The sequence below is a fragment of the Centruroides vittatus genome, unplaced genomic scaffold (assembly GCF_030686945.1).
Source record: "Centruroides vittatus isolate TY-2023 unplaced genomic scaffold, ASM3068694v2 scaffold_899, whole genome shotgun sequence".
Lineage (NCBI taxonomy): Eukaryota > Metazoa > Arthropoda > Arachnida > Scorpiones > Buthidae > Centruroides > Centruroides vittatus.
In genome coordinates, this window is record NW_027122719.1 from 942,398 (window position 1) to 965,294 (window position 22,897).

General features: G+C 29.6%; 1 protein-coding gene across 1 annotated transcript in view; it reads right to left on the reverse strand.

Annotated features, from left to right (window-relative positions):
• Nucleotides 1-4,920: 4,920 nt before the first annotated feature.
• The window catches only part of LOC136990313 (RNA-binding protein NOB1), a 40,443-nt gene continuing 22,466 nt past the window's right edge, over nucleotides 4,921-22,897 (reverse strand). The window contains exons 3-9 of the mRNA XM_067288706.1: nucleotides 20,437-20,573; nucleotides 15,142-15,207; nucleotides 9,307-9,400; nucleotides 8,674-8,888; nucleotides 7,933-8,030; nucleotides 5,930-6,071; nucleotides 4,921-5,202 (exon numbers count right to left, since the gene is read on the reverse strand). Coding sequence (XP_067144807.1) covers nucleotides 4,966-5,202; nucleotides 5,930-6,071; nucleotides 7,933-8,030; nucleotides 8,674-8,888; nucleotides 9,307-9,400; nucleotides 15,142-15,207; nucleotides 20,437-20,573 — 989 coding nt within the window. The 3' untranslated portion in view covers nucleotides 4,921-4,965. The remainder of the gene's footprint in view (nucleotides 5,203-5,929; nucleotides 6,072-7,932; nucleotides 8,031-8,673; nucleotides 8,889-9,306; nucleotides 9,401-15,141; nucleotides 15,208-20,436; nucleotides 20,574-22,897) is intronic.

Consider the following 22,897-nt stretch of genomic DNA (forward strand, 5'->3'; position numbering starts at 1 on the left):
ATGAATTGAATATATTTCTAGAAAATATTGAAAATTTGAAACTTTGTAATTATTTTATGCATTAATAAATGTATTATGTAATAATAAAAATTAAGTAATAAAAATTTTCAAAAATTAAATTTGGTTTTTTGAATTGAAAAGGAAATTTTTATTAAATGAAAATATTTTATGATCTTAAAATAAAAAAATTTTGAAAATAAACAGACATCTGAATGTAGATTTATAATTAATGCATTAACCCATCAATTTCCATATCAAAACTGAAGGATAGTGAAAAAACTTTCATAACTAATTTGCATATACTTCCCAATGAAACAAGAAAAAAATTTATAACCCTTGGTTTTTTGGAAAATATTTGTATCATGCATCCCATATAACACGAAGTATGTAGACAGTGATAAGAAAATACAAATTATCTCTGAATAAACTTTTATTATTATAAGAAAAGGTTTAAGACTTACATATTACTTGTGGAATTTGTTGTTACATTTTTATGCAAACCTATATTGCATTTTAGAAACATTTTTGGGTGCATTCATAACAATATGCACCATTGTTACAAGCATTATTTTCTTTGTGGTCGGACTGTCGTCAATATTGCAATATCTTCATTATATAACAAATCATCCAGCGATATTTAGATATTTGGCATTTGCCAAAATCTTTTCACCACCTTTCCCACAAGAAGAAAAAAACAGATGTATTGTTTGAACTATTTCTTTATCATGAATTCCTTTTTATTCTTGGCCATGGGTTCAGTGATTACCTTTAGATCTTTAGAATTTATATTGGAAACTGGCTTGCATTTCCACTTGCAAATGTAATATTTGGCTAGGAAAATGAACAAAATTACCTTCAGTTTTCAAATTGATGTCGCCATGCTCTATAATTATCTCATTCAAGGTCAAGTAAAAAAGTAAATGAACCATTATACACACTCACCAAAGAGCAGCTGAGTTCATATATTGCCCAGTGTCACCTGCAAGTAAGTGACAACTAATTTTTAAACTGATATTTTTGTTATATAATTTATTTGTTACTATAATATAAGCTTAATAATCCAAGAATAAGATAAGGTTTTAAAAAATGCAATATCCTTTTGTCATAGTTTTTCACATATATAAATACTGTAAAATACACTCATAAAATTGCAAAACCATTTTAACACGTTGACTGCCACGTGACTTTTTAGGATTCTGTTGTAAAACGCCAACTTAATTTAATTATATTATATTATTAAAAACTGCTAATCAGAGTATATAGTAATAATCAAATAGCATATAAAAAGTGTTTTTCTTAAAATAAAGGTATTACGAATTATCTCGTAGTTGGCTTATGTACAGAAAGCTCTTCGCTAAAGCCAAACTACGAGTTAATTCGTTACTTTAAAATAAAAATAAATATAATTCATATCTCATGACTTCAATAGTTGGGAAAAAGTCAGCAATGAGTTGCATAACTTTGCTGGCCAAACTTTAAAATTGTGTGATGCCATCTGTTATAAAAACTTTTAAATAAAATCCCATATTATTAATTATTATAAAATGGCAAAAATTTTGAGGTTAGAGATGAGTTTTATAAAAAAAAAAATGCAAATGCTAATGAGCATTATTTATTGTGACATAGTCACAATGCCAGAGTGCAATTTTTAATCATATTTTTAATTTATTTCATTTAATATATATGCTCTCCACCTCAAATTAGAAGTGACTTGCTCTCATACCTCATACTTTCCTTTAACAATAAGAGTCGTGCCAGTCATCATCCAACACCTTTCAGGGAAAAATTTTGGAATTGAAGTAACATGACTTCTGGTTTATGTTGGAAGTTTATATATAGTTAATCGGGACCTCCTGCCCCTAAGCTTCATGTCTGGTCTTGGCTTTCTCCATTCTCAAGATTAAGGATAGACAGACAGATGACACTGGGAATTTATAGGTGTACAATATTTTCAAATTGCAATCCAAACATCTTTGAAATTTGTTGTTGAAAGCTCCACCATGTCACTATGTAGTTTAAGCAAGAACATGAAGTGCAGAGATAATAAAAAAAAATTTATGGTATGGCTTTGAAGTATCAAGCTTATCTTTACCAAAGAGAAACTCCTAAAGCAAAACTTTGATTTTCATTTCGGATGCCATCAGTTTTACTTGACGCAATATTTTTTTATCTCAGATTTTTCTTAGATATTAATTGTTTTTTGACAAATTAACTTTTATACTGCCTTTCTATTATAACTATTTATTATTGCTTCTATAACATAATTTGATCTTAAAACAGTCAATAGAAACAGAACAAAAAAATAAAACAGAGATCAAAATCTAACTTCTACAAACTAAAAGAAAATTGAAAAATGTAATTAATAGAATAGAATCCAGGTTATTGTTCACCAGTTTAATTTCTTAAGACAGGACAGTTGAAGATGACCGGTATATTTTTTCCAAAATTCATATTTTAAAATTCTACAATATACTTGAGTTATTGTAGAATTTTAGTCAACCATCAGAAATTAACTATTCTCATAGTAGCCAGAGCAAGAGAGACTATTTTTCAAACTAATTCATTACGTCATTCATTAATAAAATTGTTTTTTTTTCATTTATTGTATTTAAATCTTTTCTTTAAAATAATTAAATTTAAACCAATTTTTGATAATTAACTAATAAAAGTGGAATTTGTTTGGCTGATTAAGATGTATGATTCTTTAAAGTACTGTACTCGAAAGTTTTCCGAGCTGAATTTGTTACATCCATTTTTTGATTCTTGCCATTTTAGTACAACTTTCTATAGAGAAATTTTAGATAAAAATATTAGGATACCTAGTGGTACACTTGTCACACTAGAATTCTTTATAAAAGAAATTCTAGTTTGACAGATGAGTTGGAATTGCACATTTCAAATTTGCTGGAGTCAGAGTTGGACTATTTGTTTACTGACTCCACCATACTGCCATTTTTTGAAATTGCAGCCCATTAACAAGTAAAATCCTCCTAGCCAAGGTCGCCCCTGGAGTACATATCAAGAGAACATTATTTAGTTTTAATCGCAAGGCGTCACAGAATGTAAGCGACTGTCTTCAGAGCTCACAACCACTGAAATAAATACCTCAAGATAACCATACACTGTAGGCTTTGTGATGCATGGCTTTATGCCGGGAGATCTCTTACTTCCTCTCACAAGAGATCATTTGAACTTACAGTACATAGATAATGTTGTTTATAGACATCCATGGAGTCATATTTTCTTTACAGATGAGTTGAGCTTCCGTTTAAAGCCCGATTCTCGTCATTTCATTTGGAGGGAACAAGGAATCTGTTATCTCCTTTTAAACATTAGAGAACGAGAAACCTTTTCAGGAAGTGGTCTATTGGTATGGAGAGGCATTATGGTAAATGACCACATACTCCATGTGCTTGAGAGGAACTTTGAATGCTATAAGATGTAGGGACAACAGCCTATTGCCTTACATAAGGTTTTCTTGGAGAGTGTTGGTCATCGGTGTTTTAATTAATGGATTATAATGTCCAGCAATTTAGCGTTATCTTCGAGAATGTCTTTCAGGCTTTAATTTTGGACTCTGGTATTTAATACGCAGAAATTTGTGCATTTTTTTGATTTCCTCTCCATCATCACCAATCTGAAAATACCAGTGTACTCCCTCCCGATGCTCAAGCAAATAAAACCTCTAAACCAGGGATGTCCAACCCGCTATCTACTGCACCCTAAATTTTTTAGGTACGTTTTCATTTATTTTGGTAAAGTATGTTGTAAAAATTATTCTCATTTCACTAAATACACTTTGATGTCGTAATGACATAATTGATACTAGAAAACTGTTATGCATGTGGGGTATTACATACTGTTGTGAACAATTCTTTTCGTGCATGAAAACTGCTGAAAGAAATAGTTTGAGTAATTCCCATTTAACTAACCTTCTTACAATTAAGACTAGTACCATAAAAGCAGATATTGACAATATAAAAGGAAAGCAATGTCAAAAACCACATTAAATTTATTTTTATTTTGTGTATTTCTTTTTTTTTCTGTTAATAAATAATATATAAAATTATAAAAAATATTGTATTTGTTATTAAAATTTAATATTCACGTTTTGAACTTTTTAAAAAAATATATGTATATAAAGGTACTTTGTGGCCACTGTGTAATTTCTAATTTGGCCCATTAGAAAAAAAGGTTGGACAACCCTGCTCTAAACACTAGTCTTGGTCATAGATTCATGCCTCACCATGGATTATAATGTCCAGCCTTGGATTATAAATTAGCTGATAGCAAATTTTCCTAAATAGGAGTCAGTTTATAGAAAATGAGGTCAAACCATCTCACGATATTACTTGTTACTGATTGGCTGCATCTGATTTGTGCGATGAACAAATAAACCAGCTCGAGCGTGTGCGATTTAAATGCTCATTTTTTTACGCTGTGCACAAAGTGCCTAAAAAAATGAGTGTTTAAATCACTCTTTCATGTGGATATCATTTTTTATGCTATACAGGTACTCCTCACTTTACGACCTATCTGCTTAACGACCACTCGCACTTACGATCAATCGAGTTTCGACCTGCAATTAGGGAATCCCCTTTCTCAGCTTGAGTGTCGGTCAGTGGTGAATGGTGACGTGCTCTAAGCATACTATAATAGGCTTGCGCGTACTATAATAGTCTTTTTATGAATAAATTTGAAGTTTGTTGCATAATTTGGATAATTTTACAACAATCCTATATTCCCGGCGCAAGCTCCTTGCTTACCAACCAATTCGCTTAACGACGTAGTTGTTGGAACAGAACTTGGTCATAAAGTGAGGAGTACCTGTATTCTGTATACATATTATTTTGGCAAAATTAACTTTACATCTGTTTTTAAAAGGCAATTATTAATGCATAGATAAGAAAATAACAGAAATATTTTATATTATTTTATTATTAAATTTATACAGTACAATATTGTTTATTTTTTTCTTCCGGAATTTCTTTTATTGAACTTTTGATTCCGAATACCAAGGTTTGCTGCTCGACTATACACATCATTAATTGCAAACGGAGAAGAATTAGCAATGTAGTCCGGATCAAAAACATCCACCTTTTTTCTAGCAAGATGTGAAGGCCTATTCTGTGGAATAGGTTGATCTTCAAAAAGAAGTGGATTATCTGCATGCTTCCCTCCTTTAGGCATTGGTAATGAATACTATAAAAGTGGAATGTTTAAGTCACATTATTAAAATTATTTAAATTTTATTAAATATCATAACAATTTATGTATATTCTTTAACTTCAGATTTATGCCTTAATGCAGATTTAATTGTATTATTCTATAAATTTTATTTAAGCTTTAACAGACCAAAATGCAAATACAGTAAAGCTTCTCTAACTCATGTCTACAACTTGAATATTTCTCTACTTGAAAAGGAAGCACTTGGTAGGTCTCAAGCATAGGTATTTAACGTCTCTGACTTGAATTTCCTTAACTCAAATTTTCTCCAAGTTGAAGGTTTTCAAAGTCCCCTGACATTGATTTATGTTACTTTCAACTTGCCTAAACTTGAATTTTAATATTTATTCTATCCAAAGTGATCCATTTATGAAATTTTCAGTTAGTTCTATCTACTACCCAATGCCCATTTGCAGACAGTGTTCCAGTCCAAAGTGAGAGAACCTCTTGCTTTACTCAATAAGATGTAACTGCAAAACCATTCAATTCTATTAGCTACAGTGAACATTTTGCTGAAAGGCATTACATGGGTTGTTTAAAACAAAAAACTATCAAAAACTTCTTTATATAATGCGAGAGAGGTAAAAACACAAATTTCAGTTTTTTCACAAATTTTTAAGTTTTTTCCTGTCCCTTCTTTCTTAGAGAAGTTTTACTGTATACACACATATTTTCAATTATTCTAAACTAAAATACGACTTACTCTGGTACCACGGATATTAATTGGTTTCCGAAAGTTTATGTGAATCAATCTTGTTCCATCATCATTTACAGTTACAGAAACACGTTTCAATGTTCTATTACCACAATTGGGACAAAATATTTTGTTCATATCACTTGTAGTTCTTAAAAAAAAAAAAAAAAAAAAATATAATCAAAGAACTGTTATAACAACAACAAAATAAAAATATAATTATTATAATAATAACTATTTAAATACATAATACTTTTGATTATGATTATAAAATAAAAACAAACAAACAACATTTTCTCATATTAAAAATAAACATTTCAACAGAAATGATAAATTTTTAAAGATTTTAATATTCTTGATTCATGCTTAATGCACAGAAATGTTCAAGTTATATGTATAAATCATTGAGCTTGGCATAGACATTTAAATTTTGAATTCCATTATCCTTATTATGTGATTAAGTTCTATCTGATGAAGAAACAAAAAGTATTTATCCTTGCAATCAATTATCTTTCGTTTTCTTTATATTTTAAATATCTGTGCATTTGTTTAACAATTATAATTTGTTATATATTAAATGATGCAAACATTTCTACAATTATTAATAAAATTAAAAACTATGGTAAAAATCAAAAAATTTTGTTCAAGAAATCTCTCTCAATAACCACACCATGATAAAAACTGTAAAATGCAGTGACACTTTTAATTTTCAAACTTATTTGGTCCTCTTTTATTGATCTTCAAGATAAAATGTTGATCGAATGATGGTTTTTGTTCAAAACTAATGGAACATAAATGTATTTCTAACTAATATAATTTAAATATTATGATTCTAGAACAAAAAAATTCAAAACAAGAGAATGCCATTTTGAATTTTTTGATTCCATTTAATGAATGAATGTTCCATTTATTTCAAACGAAAACCGTCATTCAATCACCATTTTATTCTGAAGGAGGTTAATAAAAAAATGATCAAAAATTAAAAATACCACTGCATTTTAAGGTTTCTGTCATGGTTTGGTTATTTAATACGAATGCAATATCCAAAGAAGTCTCTCAATAATTGTTGTTTAAAATTATAAAGAATTTTACTCCTAACATATTATTTCTATATTTTAACTTTAATTTTATATTGAAAGTGTTTATATGAGAAATAGGAATCCTAAAATATGTTAAATTTTTATGTATAATTTATTTTCTTTTGTTTTATAACAATATTGACATCTCTGTTTTTAAATTAAAATAATTTTATTTAAATATGAAGTGGTAATCTTAAATAATGTAACCAATTCTGTAGCATATTCATTCATTAATGCAAATTAATAATACATGTTAATTTTCTTCAATCATTCACTAATTAAATCAATCATAATATTATAATTAGCTTTCCATATTTCAGCAACTTGTTATGACTAATTATGAAAGACTTTTGAATTTTCTAAAATTTTTAAATTTTGGAATTTAACTGAATTCTAAAATCTACATGAGAAGTCAATACAGTAGAACCCCTCTAACCCGTCACCTTTGGGACTGGGGGTATGGTCGGAATGCAAAAAAGGTCAGATTATCAGAAAAAAGTAAAATAAACAATCTTTCAACTCAAGAATAATTGTATTGTTCTCTACAGTAAAAACATTGCAATGAATCACACAAAAGCTGTTATTATTAATGAAAAAGAGCAATACTGTATGTATTTACTACATACTGTACACTGTAATGAACACAGAAGAACACAACGGACAGTGAGTCACTGACGAGTCAGGACAAGTTTCTCGACTCCGACCACGATCAGATTAACCGGAGCGATAGACTAGCCGAGGGCAGACTAGAGGGGTTCTACTGTATTTTTTTTAAGTTCAGATTTTATTCCAATTAGTGAATGATTGTATAAAATTAAAATATATTATTATTATGGAAAAATATTAAATGTTTAAAAATTATAAGTAAATTATTATTTGTATTTATACTATTATGGTTTAATTGTAAAATCAAGTTATAAAATTGTTATTTACTTAAAACAAGCATGACAACGAAGAATGAAAGTTTTCACTTTACGAATCTGCATTCCATCCACCGATACTACTTTAAGGCCCATCTGAATTAAGACATTCTGTAATTAAAATAAATTTGATTAATGAATTTGTTAAAGTGAAAATGTACTGTTTAAAAGGAATTTTGACAGTTAGAGAAACATCTATAAAAGTTGGAAAATATTACATGATGGTACTTAAAATTCTCTTATTCTGAAACAAATTTCAATGAATACATTACTTAATTTTAGTTATAAGGGAAAATAGTATTTCATTTATATTTACAGTTGCATGCATTCTACTTGCCCTATTCAGATAGTAAATTTCCATAAACAAAAATATGCTTTCTTATAAATCTTTACTATCAAAATAATAAAATGGAATTACAGGTATATGTGAATAATTTTATATACCCTGATCATCTCTTGCTCTAATCTCTTTAAACTTTTAACATCTTTTTAAAAATAAAACTATTTTATCTTCTTGAAAGAATAAATTATATCAAATGTTCAAATGGCTGTAACATTTAAAAATTAAGTATAAACAATCTTCAAATTAGAATTTATTTATCATATACTTTTGTTTTTCATGCACACTTAATACTGAAATATTGTTTTATTACTATACATGATTGTAAGAACGTTTAAAATTTTAGCAAGTGACATTAAGCAGTACAAATTAAAAAGAAAAAGTAATATAACACTAGAAATATATATTATTAACCTGCATTGCAAAATCTGTAGTTATACAAGCAACAGTAATAGAAGAATCATCAAGAGATAGACAGTTCATTTCTTTTTTCACTTTTTCAATATTTGAAGGTGTAATCCAACCTTCATCGTCACCATCATCGCTATCATTAGTTTCGTTGTACTCAATATCAATGCTGTTAGATAAATCCACTTCTTTTTCATTTTTCATCTCTTGATTTTCTGTTTCTGTTAACAGTAAAAATGATAATTTTTTACAATATATACAGTTTAAAACTTAATATTTAAAAATAAAAAAATAAACTATTTTTAATTTATTATTTATATCAAATCATCATATATCATTACAGTAACTCTTAATACATAGTAATATTAACATAGCTTTAGTAATTAAGGTTCTAACTAAAAACATTCATATTGATCTCATGTACAAAAAACATTAAGGCTAATGTTTCACATACTGCTGATGACTGTTTTAATCACCAAATTTATACACCTTTATTGTTTACTTACAAACCAAAAATAATTGCTTCTGTCACTTTAATCATATATACTACAATTTATATATTTTTAACAGCATCGAATATTGTTTTTTTTTTAATTTAAAAAAATTTTTATTTTGATGAAACTTTAGCATTTTAAATACCTTCAGAATTAGTAATATTATCCAAATTTCTATTTTCTGGTTCAGTTTCTACATTACTTTTCTCATCTTCATTTAAATTACTTTCAGAAGATTCCTACAAAAAAAAGAAAAATAAGGTTTATAAAAGCTTTTCTTAATGATTTCCTTTATTCAAAATTCTTACAACATTAAAAATTGAAAATAATAATGTTTTGAATTAAATTTAATGGTAATTCTAAAGATGTAACAAATTCCTTTTAAAATTGTAACTTTTAGAAGAAATTTCTTACATCTTTGGACTTAAACACTAAGTAATTAAAACAAAACAAATAAATTACTAAAGTTCAGGTTACCAAAGCTATTTGTTTTTTGGTAACCTGAACTTGGTAATATAAAAAAATGTTAAATTTTTGACCTTCATTTAGGTCATCATCAGCTAACAGAATAAACAGAACAAATTGTTTTGCATTTAAAAACTACAAATTTAAATTTGGAAAAAATAAAATAAAATAAAAACAAAACAAATATTTCTAATTAGATACTTTTAGTAATCTGATCTTTAGCAGTTTAATGGTGCAAAGTTTTGGACTTTCATGAAAACACGGGGTTACCCAACAAAACATTTTCTTGTATGTTAAGGAATCATAAAAATTTAACATAAGTTATTTATAATTTGTATCTGTAATAAGTAATAATTTGAAGTATATGTTAAAAGACAAAATTATTATTCCTACAGATTGTTAGGAAATTTATTTTCTAGTTTCAAATGTAAACAAACTGAAATGAACTTATATAATAAATGAAATATTTGTGTACAATTATTTACAATTAATTTTTTTTATCAGTCAAAATCTCATTGCAAAAAATTTAGTGAATAGAAAATATATAAGCTTCAAAAAGTTTTTCACACTGATATGTAAGTTAGAAAATTGTTCTTTTCTTTATCACTATCCTTTACATTTCAGAAGAATTATTAAAAGCTTTACAATGCTATTTACATTTAGCATAATAATAAATTTATATTTTTTAACTAATTAATAACTATTCAGTTTTATATGAATTGTAGAGAATTATTATTGTAAATTACAAGTATGACTGAAAAAAGTTTGTCTTAACAATTTGGCAACATATCTTAACTATTTTAGTAAGAATAACACTTCAATCTAAGAATTATATAATACAATAAAATTATTGTTTTTATGCAAAATAAAAAATATAAAAGTATTAGAAATATTTTTCAATATATAGAATGGTCCAAAATTTGATTAAGAGATATTTTAAGAATAGTTAAAACTGGTTTGAAACAGCTGCATGTTGTTATTTGTTTTTCAATTGTTTAATTGGAAGCAATTTAATTATGAATAGCAATCACAAAATTTAGAGATAAGTAGAGTTGTCAGAAAGTCAGAAAATATGAAGTATTGAGTGCATGATGGTAATGGTAATGATCATATAAAATATAATGTAGGAACATCATTAGTATGTACGACATTAGTGTCACCAAGTCATTAGTTTTGGGGAGTGTATGACAAAGGTCTCGTCACGATATCTGATTCTTAAAACAATTCTTCAACATTTAATATGATTGCTAAATATTTGTTTCAATTGAAGATTTAAAATTTTTTTAAATTGCAATATTAACAATTAAGTATTAGTTTATTGAAAACTTTCATGTTGACAAAACAGAGAATATGTGACTCCCCATACAAGAAATGATGTCTGTCATGGTGGACTTTCTTTCATGTAGTCAGAGTGATGAGATTGAATTCAGTCAGTACTAATTATTGCCATTTTAGGGGAAAAATGGTGACATTAGAGATGCCATCCAACTGGTATTGGATTGGCATGACTGGCAATTTCAAATCAAGGCTGGCTATCAACAAAATTATTAAAGTGTCAGCAAAATAGTTTAAAATATAAACAAAATTATATTTTGATTGAAAAAATATTAAATAAAATTATTTTTAATATTTAGTGTTTACTTATAGCAATAAAATGACTTTCTCATTATAATTATGAAAGTTTTTGTTATAATTCATAGATGATGCTGCAATACATTACATTTTCAAATGCAATTTGTGCAATTCTAAATAAATATACTTGTTTGCACTAAGTCTACTGCCATTTTAAGTTCTAAAAATTGCTTTTTCAAGATGAGTCACAGTCTAGATATTTGCCTAATTCTTCTATTCTGATGATGATGATATTTGTTCAGTTCATTGCATCATTTGCTGAATCTCATTTACTGTTAAATACAATGGAATTAAAAAACATTTACAAGCATGCCAATGAAAGCAGCATGATAAAAGAAATTTATCTTCTCATTTACCTTCCTCTTCTCCCTGGTCATTGCCAATGAAGCAATTTCCAAAGATTGATGCAATGAATCACCAAGGAAGCAATTTCCAAAGATGGTAAATTTCCACATCATGATAAGTGGCATGATGGGATAGTTCTTTGAGTAAAAGGAAATTAGTTGTAATTTCTTTGGGGGTAATGTTGCAATGTTAACTTTATTTAAAATAAAATTACAAATTTATTTTGTATTACACAATAAAGATATGTATATTCACATATAAATGGAGAATTTTTAGGTATCTTTCAAAAGATTTATTCTGCATTTCCCATAATTTTTGATTAGGTTTATTAATTAATGAATATACCATGCTCATAATGTAAATCATTAATTTTTCTAAACTAAAATAAATTTTGGAAAGTATTCAAAAGAATTGGAATTGTGTCAGAATTGGGAGAAATTGTAGTATTGTATCAGCATTATAGAACACTCACATTTCTCATTTTTACACTCTACAACAGTTTTACTATCTGTAATATTCACAAAATCTGATGATCCAAGTAAAACCTTTGATAAATTAATTTGGTAAATTAAAATGTAATTTAATTTAATTGGTAAATTAATCAATTAATCCAAAGGTATTGTTTGATTGTATTATTGCAGAGGTATTGTTTCAATCAAGCAGAGATTTAATTGTTTCAAGCAAAGGATCAAGCTACTCATGTAGTTGTCAGAATCGGGATTTAGTTAATTAATTAGTATAAGAAAATACATTATTTTTCTACATATTGTTTCCAAAAAAGGGAAGATACAATGTCACTTTTTCAATGGAGAAGAAAATCCACTTCCTTTCCCACAGGATCTTATCTTCAAATTTTGATGACCATCTGTCTTTTTTTACCCCTCTGCATGTCATTGCACATCCCATTGTAACTGTGGATCATTTTATGCTATTGGTTGAAATTCGGGGATGAAAAGGGCAATTTCCTCCAATTGAGGCAGTTTCCACGGAGTCCAAAGAGATGATAGAAGGAGCTTGCCATAGGAGTCTCTCACCCATATATTAAACTTGTGCGCTATAAGTTTCCACCAAGATTCTCATCTTCCTCACTGAACTTTCACTGCTGTCATCCCACATATCAATGCCTAGAAGCCAACCAGAAGAAGACTACACTCCGACCAACCAGTCAAGGTAATATGTATAATTTAAATACATGTAAACTCTCTCTCTCGCTTAAGAATTAGCTCCACTCTCTCAGCTTAACAGTATATATAGATATTAAGGTGTAATTAAGTTTGACTATGACAATCTGTATTAGATTCAGACTAATGTATATTGTTGATCTCTTTTGTTTAGTACACTTTATTTGTTATATTTACTTGCTGATCCCATTTACTTGTTGAGTTTAAACTACTCACCGTTATGATTTGGACCTACCCGCAACTCTCCTCACTCATTATCATAATAGCTTCCTTTAGAAACTATACTTAAATGCATGATAGGGTACATTTCATCCCTATCTGGTGTCAGTCCTGACAGTTGAATGAATTGAGAGATTTGGGTAACATCATGCATTTTAAGCCATCCTATGACTCCGTGGACAGGATTTACCATCCTGTAGCCAATTAAGAGGTAGACATTTACTTTATCTATGCCCAGTTTTCACATATTAAATTTTAAATTCTAAACCAGGTTTATGAAATAAACCAAAAACATAATTTATTTATTTTTGTTTATTTATAACTTAAATAAATCTCTCATTGGAAAAGTGTGAATGGTATTGCTTTGATATTAAATTTTAAATATAGATACTTGTAATGTAAGAAAATTTAGATTAAAATTTATCCCTGAAAGATTAAATTTGAAGTTCTGCTTTTACTTATTTTAATACAACCAAAAGCAACACAGTTCAGTATGTTGTTCTACAAAAATTTGATTAAACTTCATCATAAATTACAAGTAAATGAGTAAGTGATGACAATACATTTTTCTCCTATTTCATTTGAGTCATCCTGAACAATGGTCATGTCTACTTCATCTATCTCTTTCCACCACAACAATATGTTGCTGTATGGCACAAACATATGGCTGTCTTTCAAGAAAAAAGGACAATCCCTTGTTTGAAATGGCTAGTATCAGTTTGTTTGTATTTTGTTTTTAGATGTTATGGCCATGGCAATTCTTTTATGAAATTATAATTATACCAGGTTGTTCAATAAGTTTTGTCGTTCGATAAAAAAAACACAATTTTATGGTTTCAAATACATTTTATTATTCAATATAATCTCCCTGAACTTCAATACACTTGTTCCAGTGATCTTCTAATTTATGGATTCCATCCCTGAAGTGAGAATCCAGAATATACGAAATACGCTTCCACGGCTGCTATTACCTCTTCGTTCGATGAAAATCGTTTCCCACGCATGAATTTTTTGAGATGTGAGAACAGCCAGAAGTCAGAGGGAGCTAAATCTGGCAAATAGGGAGGATGTTGCAACAATTCGTATTTTAAATCACTGATTTTCGCGATGGTTTTTTGAGCTGTATGAGAGGGTCGTTATCTTGATGAAAAATGATTTTTCTTCTTCTGTAAACCAGGTCTTTTCTCACGAATTTTTACATCCAGCTGGTCCAAAAGGTTACAATAATAGTCTGAGTCAATATTTATTGTTTCACCAGTTTGGAGATAATCCACGAACAAAATTCCTTTTGCATCCCAAAAAACTGATGCTAACACCTTCTTGGCTGATTTCTGGACCCTAACTCGCTTCGGAGCCGAAGTACCGGGTTCACACCACTCCTTAGCCTCTTGTTTTGATTCAGGATCATGATGGTAGACCCAAGTCTCATCCATAGTAATGAAACGACACACAAAATCCTTTTTATTTTTTCTAAAACGCTCCAAATGTTGCTGAGAAAGTTGCATTCGAATGTGTTTTTGCTCCATAGTTAGCGAATGCGGCACCCATTGTGCACACAGCTTTCTGTAACCCAAAACATCAGCCAAAATATTGCTCACACTGCCTAATGAGATCCCTAGGGCTTCTACTAAATCTCTCTCAGTTAATCGACGATCTTCCAAAACCATATGCTGTATTTTTGCTACGATTTCTGGTGTTGATGCACTTTTTGGACGTCCTTCATGTGGATCGTCTTCGAGACTTGTACGGCCACGTTTAAATTCAGCAACACATCTTTCTACTGTTCTAATTGAAGGTGAAGAGTCCTTATACACTTTTACCAATCGTTCATGAATTTGTTTTGGTGCTACACCTTCCAAAAATAAGAATTTTATCACTGCACGATATTCAATTTTTTCCATTGTAAAAAAGTACACTGACAGGTCAACTTTGAACAGCTGCAAATATACAAATGAGTTGATAGATCTACATGAAACTTCACACGTGTTTATAAAATAGTAGTACTATTTTTAGAGAAATAAAACGACAAACCTAATAGCACCATCTCTTATTGAACGACAAGACTTATTGAACAATCTGGTATATTGATTTGCACCATTTCACACTTTAAATTTATATAAACTGTAACTTTTACTTACATTAGGAGGAAAATAAAATCCAATCAATGAAGCATTCTTATCAGATGAATAAGGTTCAATACTTGTCTGTAAGTAAATATTTATATATGTATAAAACAAAAAATTAAAAATTTAAATCTAATTAAAGAGATATGTTTAAATATTTATTATACTGACGTAAAATATAAATACAGTAAAACGTCTTTATTATGAAGTTCAGGGACTAAAAAATGCAGACTTCATAATAATGAGGTTAATATTAATCAAACTCAATGGGTATATGTTTCTCCACTCAGTAAATAATGACAAACTAAATTGTCTCCCCCAAGCCATTTTGAAACTCAAATAAGCAATAACTAAATTAAATCACAGCTATATTTTATTCAAGAAGGCAAGTATTGTGTTGAAATGTTAGTAAAATATATAATTAGAACTCACTTGTGCCTGTGACTGGTGTGAAATTAATTAATTCAAGTTAACGAACGTTTTCTGAACGCCTTCCGTGTCCTTCTTCAGGTTAAACTGCTGGATTCTATTATTTTTAAAAAACTCCGTTCCGATCTTTTAAGAACGAATTCGAATGATGATAGTTCGAAAGCAATTCAATCAATTTCAACAGTTAGTAAAAACAATTCAATCAATTTCACTAATAAATGTATGGCATTTTATTAATGCAAGCTATATTTTAAAGTAGTTTGGAAAATGAATCAATATGTGCTTACACTATTTTTGTTTGTATGTGTTCTATCATTTAATTTGTCAAAGTGACTTAAATGTTCTGGAGAACAATCAGCCAAACACATTAACACATTTTCCAGCACTGCCAGTGCATTCTCAGCATGTGCTTTTGGCAGTAAGCTATAATCTGCTTCTACATCATCATCTATTGCTTCCACTTCATTTTCTCCTTTGATGTTAATGCCTTTTCTGACTAATTCTTCCTCCATGGGAATCTTACTGGTTGCCAACTCATCAATTTGGATGTAGTCTCTAAAATCAGACTGAAGATTTAATACTTCCTGTAGAGCTGTCCATTTTTCTTCAGAATTTTTATGGCCCACATCTGACTTATATTTTAAATCTATGTTATTTTTTGATAAAACCAACCTTCCTAAAGCAATTAGAAATCACTTCAGGTGAAACATTTTCCTAGGCATAAGCCACATTTCTTGGTGAATCAAAAATGCTCTATTTTGGAGGCAAAGTATTTTTGTCTTCTAGATGATGCACTAAATATATTACTAGTATCCTCAATAAATCTTTTTCAAATGATGGAATATGCCTTGGTCTAGTGGCTGCAACACAGATGTTGTGTTTGTTGGAAGATAGAGCAGCTTTATGTTTTTTAGAGACATACATTAAGCCCAGTGGGCAGTACATTTGTCCAGAAGCATTAAGGTATTCCTTTTATAGCATGCCATCTTTCTGTCTAATTTCACAAGCCAGTCTTGAAAGATCTGTGTTGATCCAGGCTGTGGTATTTGTAGCATAATCACAAGGAAAGTGTTGTGGCTATAGGTTTTTGAAGCATCTAGGTTTCATTGATTTGCCAATTACCAGAGGTTGAAGCTTCTTGGTCCTGTCCATGTTGCAGTACAACAAAACAGTTATTCATTCTTTGCTCATCTTTCCCCAGAACATCTATTCCTTTCATAGCAAATGTCTTATTAAAAATCAGGCAATAAAACAATCCCATTTCATCCATATTAAAGATATTCCTTGCTTCATATGAGTCAAAAATGGATTTGTGATTTCTCTTCCAGTCATCCACTGCCTCTACATTAACCAAAGTTTGCTGTCCAGAGACATAGTGCCATTTTATATCATGTCTTTGCTGCAAATGATTTCAATTTTGTAAGTTTATGAGACTTTACAAAGTTTAAATTTGCTACTGGCTATTTAAAAATGTTTTTAAAAAAAAATCAGCTGTTGACAACATATATGACGACCATGTATTCTAATTTTAAATTGTTCTTGCACAAAAAAATTGATATGCAAGTTTGAAAATTTTAACAGATTTCCATTTAAAAATCTGTTTACTACAACCTCAAAATATTTCATTTATGATACTTATATTTTTGTACATCAAACCCTTTATTTTTATGGTAATATCCAAGTATTATGATTGGATTAACATTTTAAAAAATTTACAGCATATTTCTCCTCATGCCCTATGCAAGTATTACACAAGGCTTATGGCAATAAGTTAACAAACATGAAACATGTACAGATATGCAAAGCAACATATAAGTAAATACAAAAATCAAATACCTCATATCAATTGGTAACATATGAGAATATCATGGAAAGGAATAAAAATGAACAAAGTCTGCAAAAGCTAAAAAGGAAAACCTGGAATTTGCAAAAAAAACTATGTGGAATCAATCATGCTTTCCCCAAGCTATCAAGCTTCTGTCAAAAATGCTCTCTTTCTTTTTGCATGTTGGAGCAGCAAAAAATAATATAGTTAACATCCTGCTTACCACCAACAGTATAGGTACACAAAGCTGTGGGTCTTAGTTTAAATCTTTCTAAGTAAAACAAAAGTACCCATGGCCAGTGAGGAATTAGATTAGATTAATTTGAAATTGGTAAAAAAGAGTTTGACTGACGATCTTTGAAATACAGTAGGAAAGAACTTTTTAGTCACACTAGCTTTGCTTGAGTTAACAAATTCATTATTCCAAAAGTGCAACATCTTTTGTTTAGAAACAGTTTTCCAGTGGCATTTTGGGATGCATACATTTAAAGATATATGAAGATTAAATGAGTCCTTCAAAAGGAAATCAGCTATCTCATTTCCAAAAATTCTGTTATGTCTACATACATAAGCAAAATGAATGTCTGTACCTTTGATTTTTAGAGACTTAATTATTAATAGGGTTTCAATTATTAGCTTTTCTGAACATAATCTTTTCTCTAATAAACGAAGGGAATTTTGAGGATGGTTAGCCACATGTTTGAAACCATTTAACAGGCAAATTTAAACATAACAATTCAGTTTGAAGAATAGCTTTTTTATCATGTATTTGATATTGGCAATATTCAGTTTCGAAATCTTCATCATAAATAACATATGTTAGACTATCCTTGCTGTCCATTTTGCTACTGTCTGTAAAACAAATTCTACTGTAATGGTTTATCATGTCTTTGTCATAATTAACAATGTTAATTGGATGTAGATTGGACAGATGAAGTTTTTAATTAAGATTGTTCAAGGAGTATAATTCACTGTAGAAATATAGATAGAGATTGCTTATAAAAATGAATTCTAAGTCAATAGGTTTTCACCTATTGACTTAGAAATCAGAACAAAAGTTGCTTTGTAACTGATTGTTCTATATCCAAGAACAATTTGCAGGCGTATTCTCCATTGCATTCTTCTCAACTAGCAATAATCTTTTACTTTAAAGCATTTCCCCAAGCTCTGGAGCCATAAGATATGAAAGGGACAATCCTTTGCTTGTAAATCAGTTTAAAAACATCATAATTAATACCAAATTTCATATTGGCAACATGATACAAACTGGTGAGAATTTTTCTCACATTTAACAGAAATGTAGATTACACGGCTCTTCCACTGCATTTGTGATTAATAATTACATCCAGATATTTTATTTCACTTACAAAGATGAGGTCAACTCCTCCAAGATGTAAGTAGTTGCTTTATTCACTCCTTTGCTATAAATCATCACTTTACTTTTCAGTGGATTGAATTCCAATTTGTGCACATTAGACCAGTGAGAAACAAAATCCAGAACATTCTGTGCTTGTAAACATATGATCATAATGTCTTTATTTTGTAAAGTCAAGAGGATATTATCTGCGACGTCAATTTTATAATTTAATTAGCAGGTTGTTAATGATAACATTTTGGAGAAGAGATCCTGATACAGAGCCTTGAGGATAGTCTTTACTTGAGAAACAGTTTTTATTTTTAACAAAGACTAATTTAAGCTCAGTTGTTCTGACCTGTAAGAAGTATTTGAGCAAATAGAAATATTTTGCACTACTTTGATATCTCTTATAAGTTTTAAAATTGAGGGCCACCACACATTGTCAAATGTTCCTTTGATATCCAGAAATATTAGAAGAGATGTCAATCTCTTTTTCTTTCCTTGTTGTATGACATGACACAATTAAAAGATGTCATTCACAGTGGAATGCTAGGTCATAAAATCATATTGGTCATTACTCAATAACTTTCAATGATGTAAATGACAGTTAAAAATCTGTTGAAGAAGAGCTTCTCAAGGCACTTTTCCAAGGAAGAAAGTAGACATATATCTAATATTTCCCAGTGCAGGAACTTTTAAATCATTCTTGGGTATCAATATAACTGGCTTCTTTTCATGGACCTGGAAAAATACCAAATTTTATGCAACAGTTAAAAAGCCCATAGAGAAGTGTGGTATTTCTTGTACAAAATTGTTATTATTATTCTATTAGATATCAGGACTGGGAGCTTTTTTTGCTTCAAGATATCTAATGACTATATCATACTCAGATTGGGAGAATGAAGAATCAAGATACAATAGATAAGAATCTCTCTGCTTCAAGATGCATTAATCATGATTATCATCATCTTTTTCAGGATTATCAGAAGGAAAGCACTTTTGCATTATTTCACTACTAGTTTCATTAAGAGCAGAGGTTGTGTTGTCATTTGGCAGTACAGTAACAGAGACTTCAACTTTTTTCACACAGATGAGTTTAAAGTTATATGAATAAATCCTTTTCCAGACATGGACATTAGTGGTAGAAAGAAATCCTTCCAGGAATGAATATTAACTAACATGAACAGCATAACTTCTGTATTCTGGAGACCAAAAAGTTCTTTATATTACATATTAACTGAACAGCTTTATATTAAAATTCCTATCTTTTTTCATGGGACCAAAAATGATTTCATAATAAACAGGACTTTGTATTATCCAATATTGGTTAAAAGATTATATTGTCATCATTTAAGAGTCCAAAATTTAGTACATAACATTGATTATTTGATATATAATCAAGAAAAACAAGAATCTGTGAGGCAAATCAAATTCCTACAGCTTTTAAAAAATCGGACCAAATGCCTCTTTATATTATGATACGAAAACAAATAAGATATGATTTTGAACAGAATCATAATGCTTTCTGAGAACTACAAAATGTAACATAATTAGACATATAAATCTTTTATTTACCTGTTTATACAATTATTAAATGTCACTAAAAACACATTTAAGTCATACAAAAGTAATTTAAGTTATTTGTACACTAAATAATGCATCATAAAAATATGTAATTTTAATTAAAAGAAAATAATACCTGTTTCAGTGGTGTTTTAATATTTAAGTGATCAACACCAACATTCTCTTTTTCAAGTAAAAATGTTAAGGCAATTAGTTGTATATCTGTGGCTGATAAACTAGGATAATCGCCCGTCTTTTTTGAAAATTCCGTAACTGAAAACATTTTTGAAATTAATTTAATTTAGTAACATAGCCATTTAATTTATGAATAATTAATGAATAAATATATAAGTAAAAAATACATCTTAAATTTGATACCCATCAGATTGATTCCCATTTTAATTCTAAAGTGAATATTAATTCTAAGTTAAATATCAATACAAATTTTTACAGTTGTACTTTTTGTGTGTTATTTATAACAGTTTTTATTTTTGTGTTTTACTTTTTACACTTTATCTTGCTTCATTTTAATTATTTCATCAACTACTTAAAAACATTCTTAAACTATCAATTATTATTCCAAAACATTCCTTACTTTTCATTATCTTTTATGATCATTAGATTATTATTAAATTGATATTTTTTGTATTCAGTTCTAAAAATGGAATGGAGCAGCTCCAAATAATGTTTAATCTATAATCCTTAATCTATAATAATGTCTAATCAATAATGGAGTTTGACTTGTATAAATATAAGTAAATGTTTTGATTCTAATTTATATTTTTCTATTAACAGTACAAAGATTTTTTCATCTAATTTCATTTTACTAAAGAAAAATATTAAAAAGACAGAATTTTCATTGGGATAATTTTCATTGATTATCTTCAAAAAGGAAAAACAATCAATGGTGAGTATTATGCAAACTTATTGCAGTGCTTGAGTGATGAAATCAAGAAAAAACGGCCACATTTGGTGAAAAAAAAAGTCTTGTTTCATTAAGACAACACACCAGTTCACACATCTGTTATTGCAATGGCAAAAATCCATGAGTTAGAGCCGCCGCAAACTAGCACTTTGCGAGAGCAAAATGCTAGCAAACGTGCCCTAGCACAACCGATGACGTCAAAGGCTCCGCCCCTCTCTTCTTGCTCACGTGGTTTTTCCTTTGCTAGAGCAGCGATACGAGAGTACTCTCGCTGTTCACAGAATTCAACAACGAGAGCATTACGCTAGCAAGAGAGAGCAGCGGAAAATGGATGACTACATAAACATGCCACACGTCGAAAAAGAAATAATAGAATTTTATCGATGTACGTAAATTACATGATTAATACATTCAGTATTGAAAAAAAAATGGTATAAACGTTGTATATTAAAATAGTTATTTATAAATAGGCTTAAGCCTAGTTAAGCTTAACTAATAGGCATATTTTTCCCATTCTGTTTCAAAGTTCGGAACGAAAACTGACAGATAGGTTCCGTTATAATAACTGACGGAACGAAAACTGACAAGTATAGATTATAATAAAATCTTTGTTCTATAGCCAATCCACATCTGGATTCCACGTCATGTGGACTAGTTACGCGAGCAAACGTTGTGTAGTTTGCGGCTGCTTCGTGCTCGAGTAGCTTACCTAGCAAAAATGGCCCATAGCATCATGGGAAAAAAGGCGGGGCTTAGGAGCGCGACCGAGAGTACGCTAGCTCTCGCTTCCTGTAGTTTGCGGCGGCTCTTAAGGTTCGAATTGCTTCCTCATGCACCCTATTCGCCAGATTTAGCTCCCTCAGATTATTTTCTCTTTCCAAACTTGAAAAACTGGCTTGGTGGTAAAAGACTTGCCAACAATGAAGAGGTGGAGTCTGCAGTTGATGGCTATTTTGAGAAGCTTGACAGTTCTCACTATAAACAGGGGATTGAAGCTATTGAACATAGCAGGGAAAAGTGTATCGAGCTAAAAGGAGACTATGTTGAAAAATAAAGATATGTTTTCCCAAATTTTTTTGTCTTCTTTGTTAGGTCGGGTACTTCTGGGACTACCCTTGTAAATAACACATAAACATATGCACAAAGAAATGTAACAGTCATTTTTTGTGATGATGATCTGGCTTTTTCAAAATTCTTCTTTTGCGATAAAATCGTGTAGTTTCATTTGTCGCTTCTTTTTCTTTCCTTAAGCAAATGTCAGTAGCAAGAGATTGCATCCAAAATGCCTTGTTTTACTTTTGCACTCCTTTCAAAATCTGGATCATTCGCTACAATTTGATCAACAATTTCGGTTATCGTTACAAACCTTTTACTAAGGAAAACTGTAGAGAAATTTTTTGGGTTCTTCGTCTTCAGAATCTCTATTTTCCAGTTCTACACGAATTCCTTGTTCTGCCAGTTCTTAAAGTTGTCGTTGGTAAGGCACTTACCAGAAACCTGCAATAACTCCCCAATATCCTGCTCATCTACATCTCCTGTATCGATTATGTTGACAATTTTGTCAACCTAATGATACAGCGACAGGCTCTTCTCAATGAGAATTCTTGGATACCTCCAGCCATAACTTCTTCCATACTTCATTTACGCATTTATCAGTTAATTCTTGCCAAGC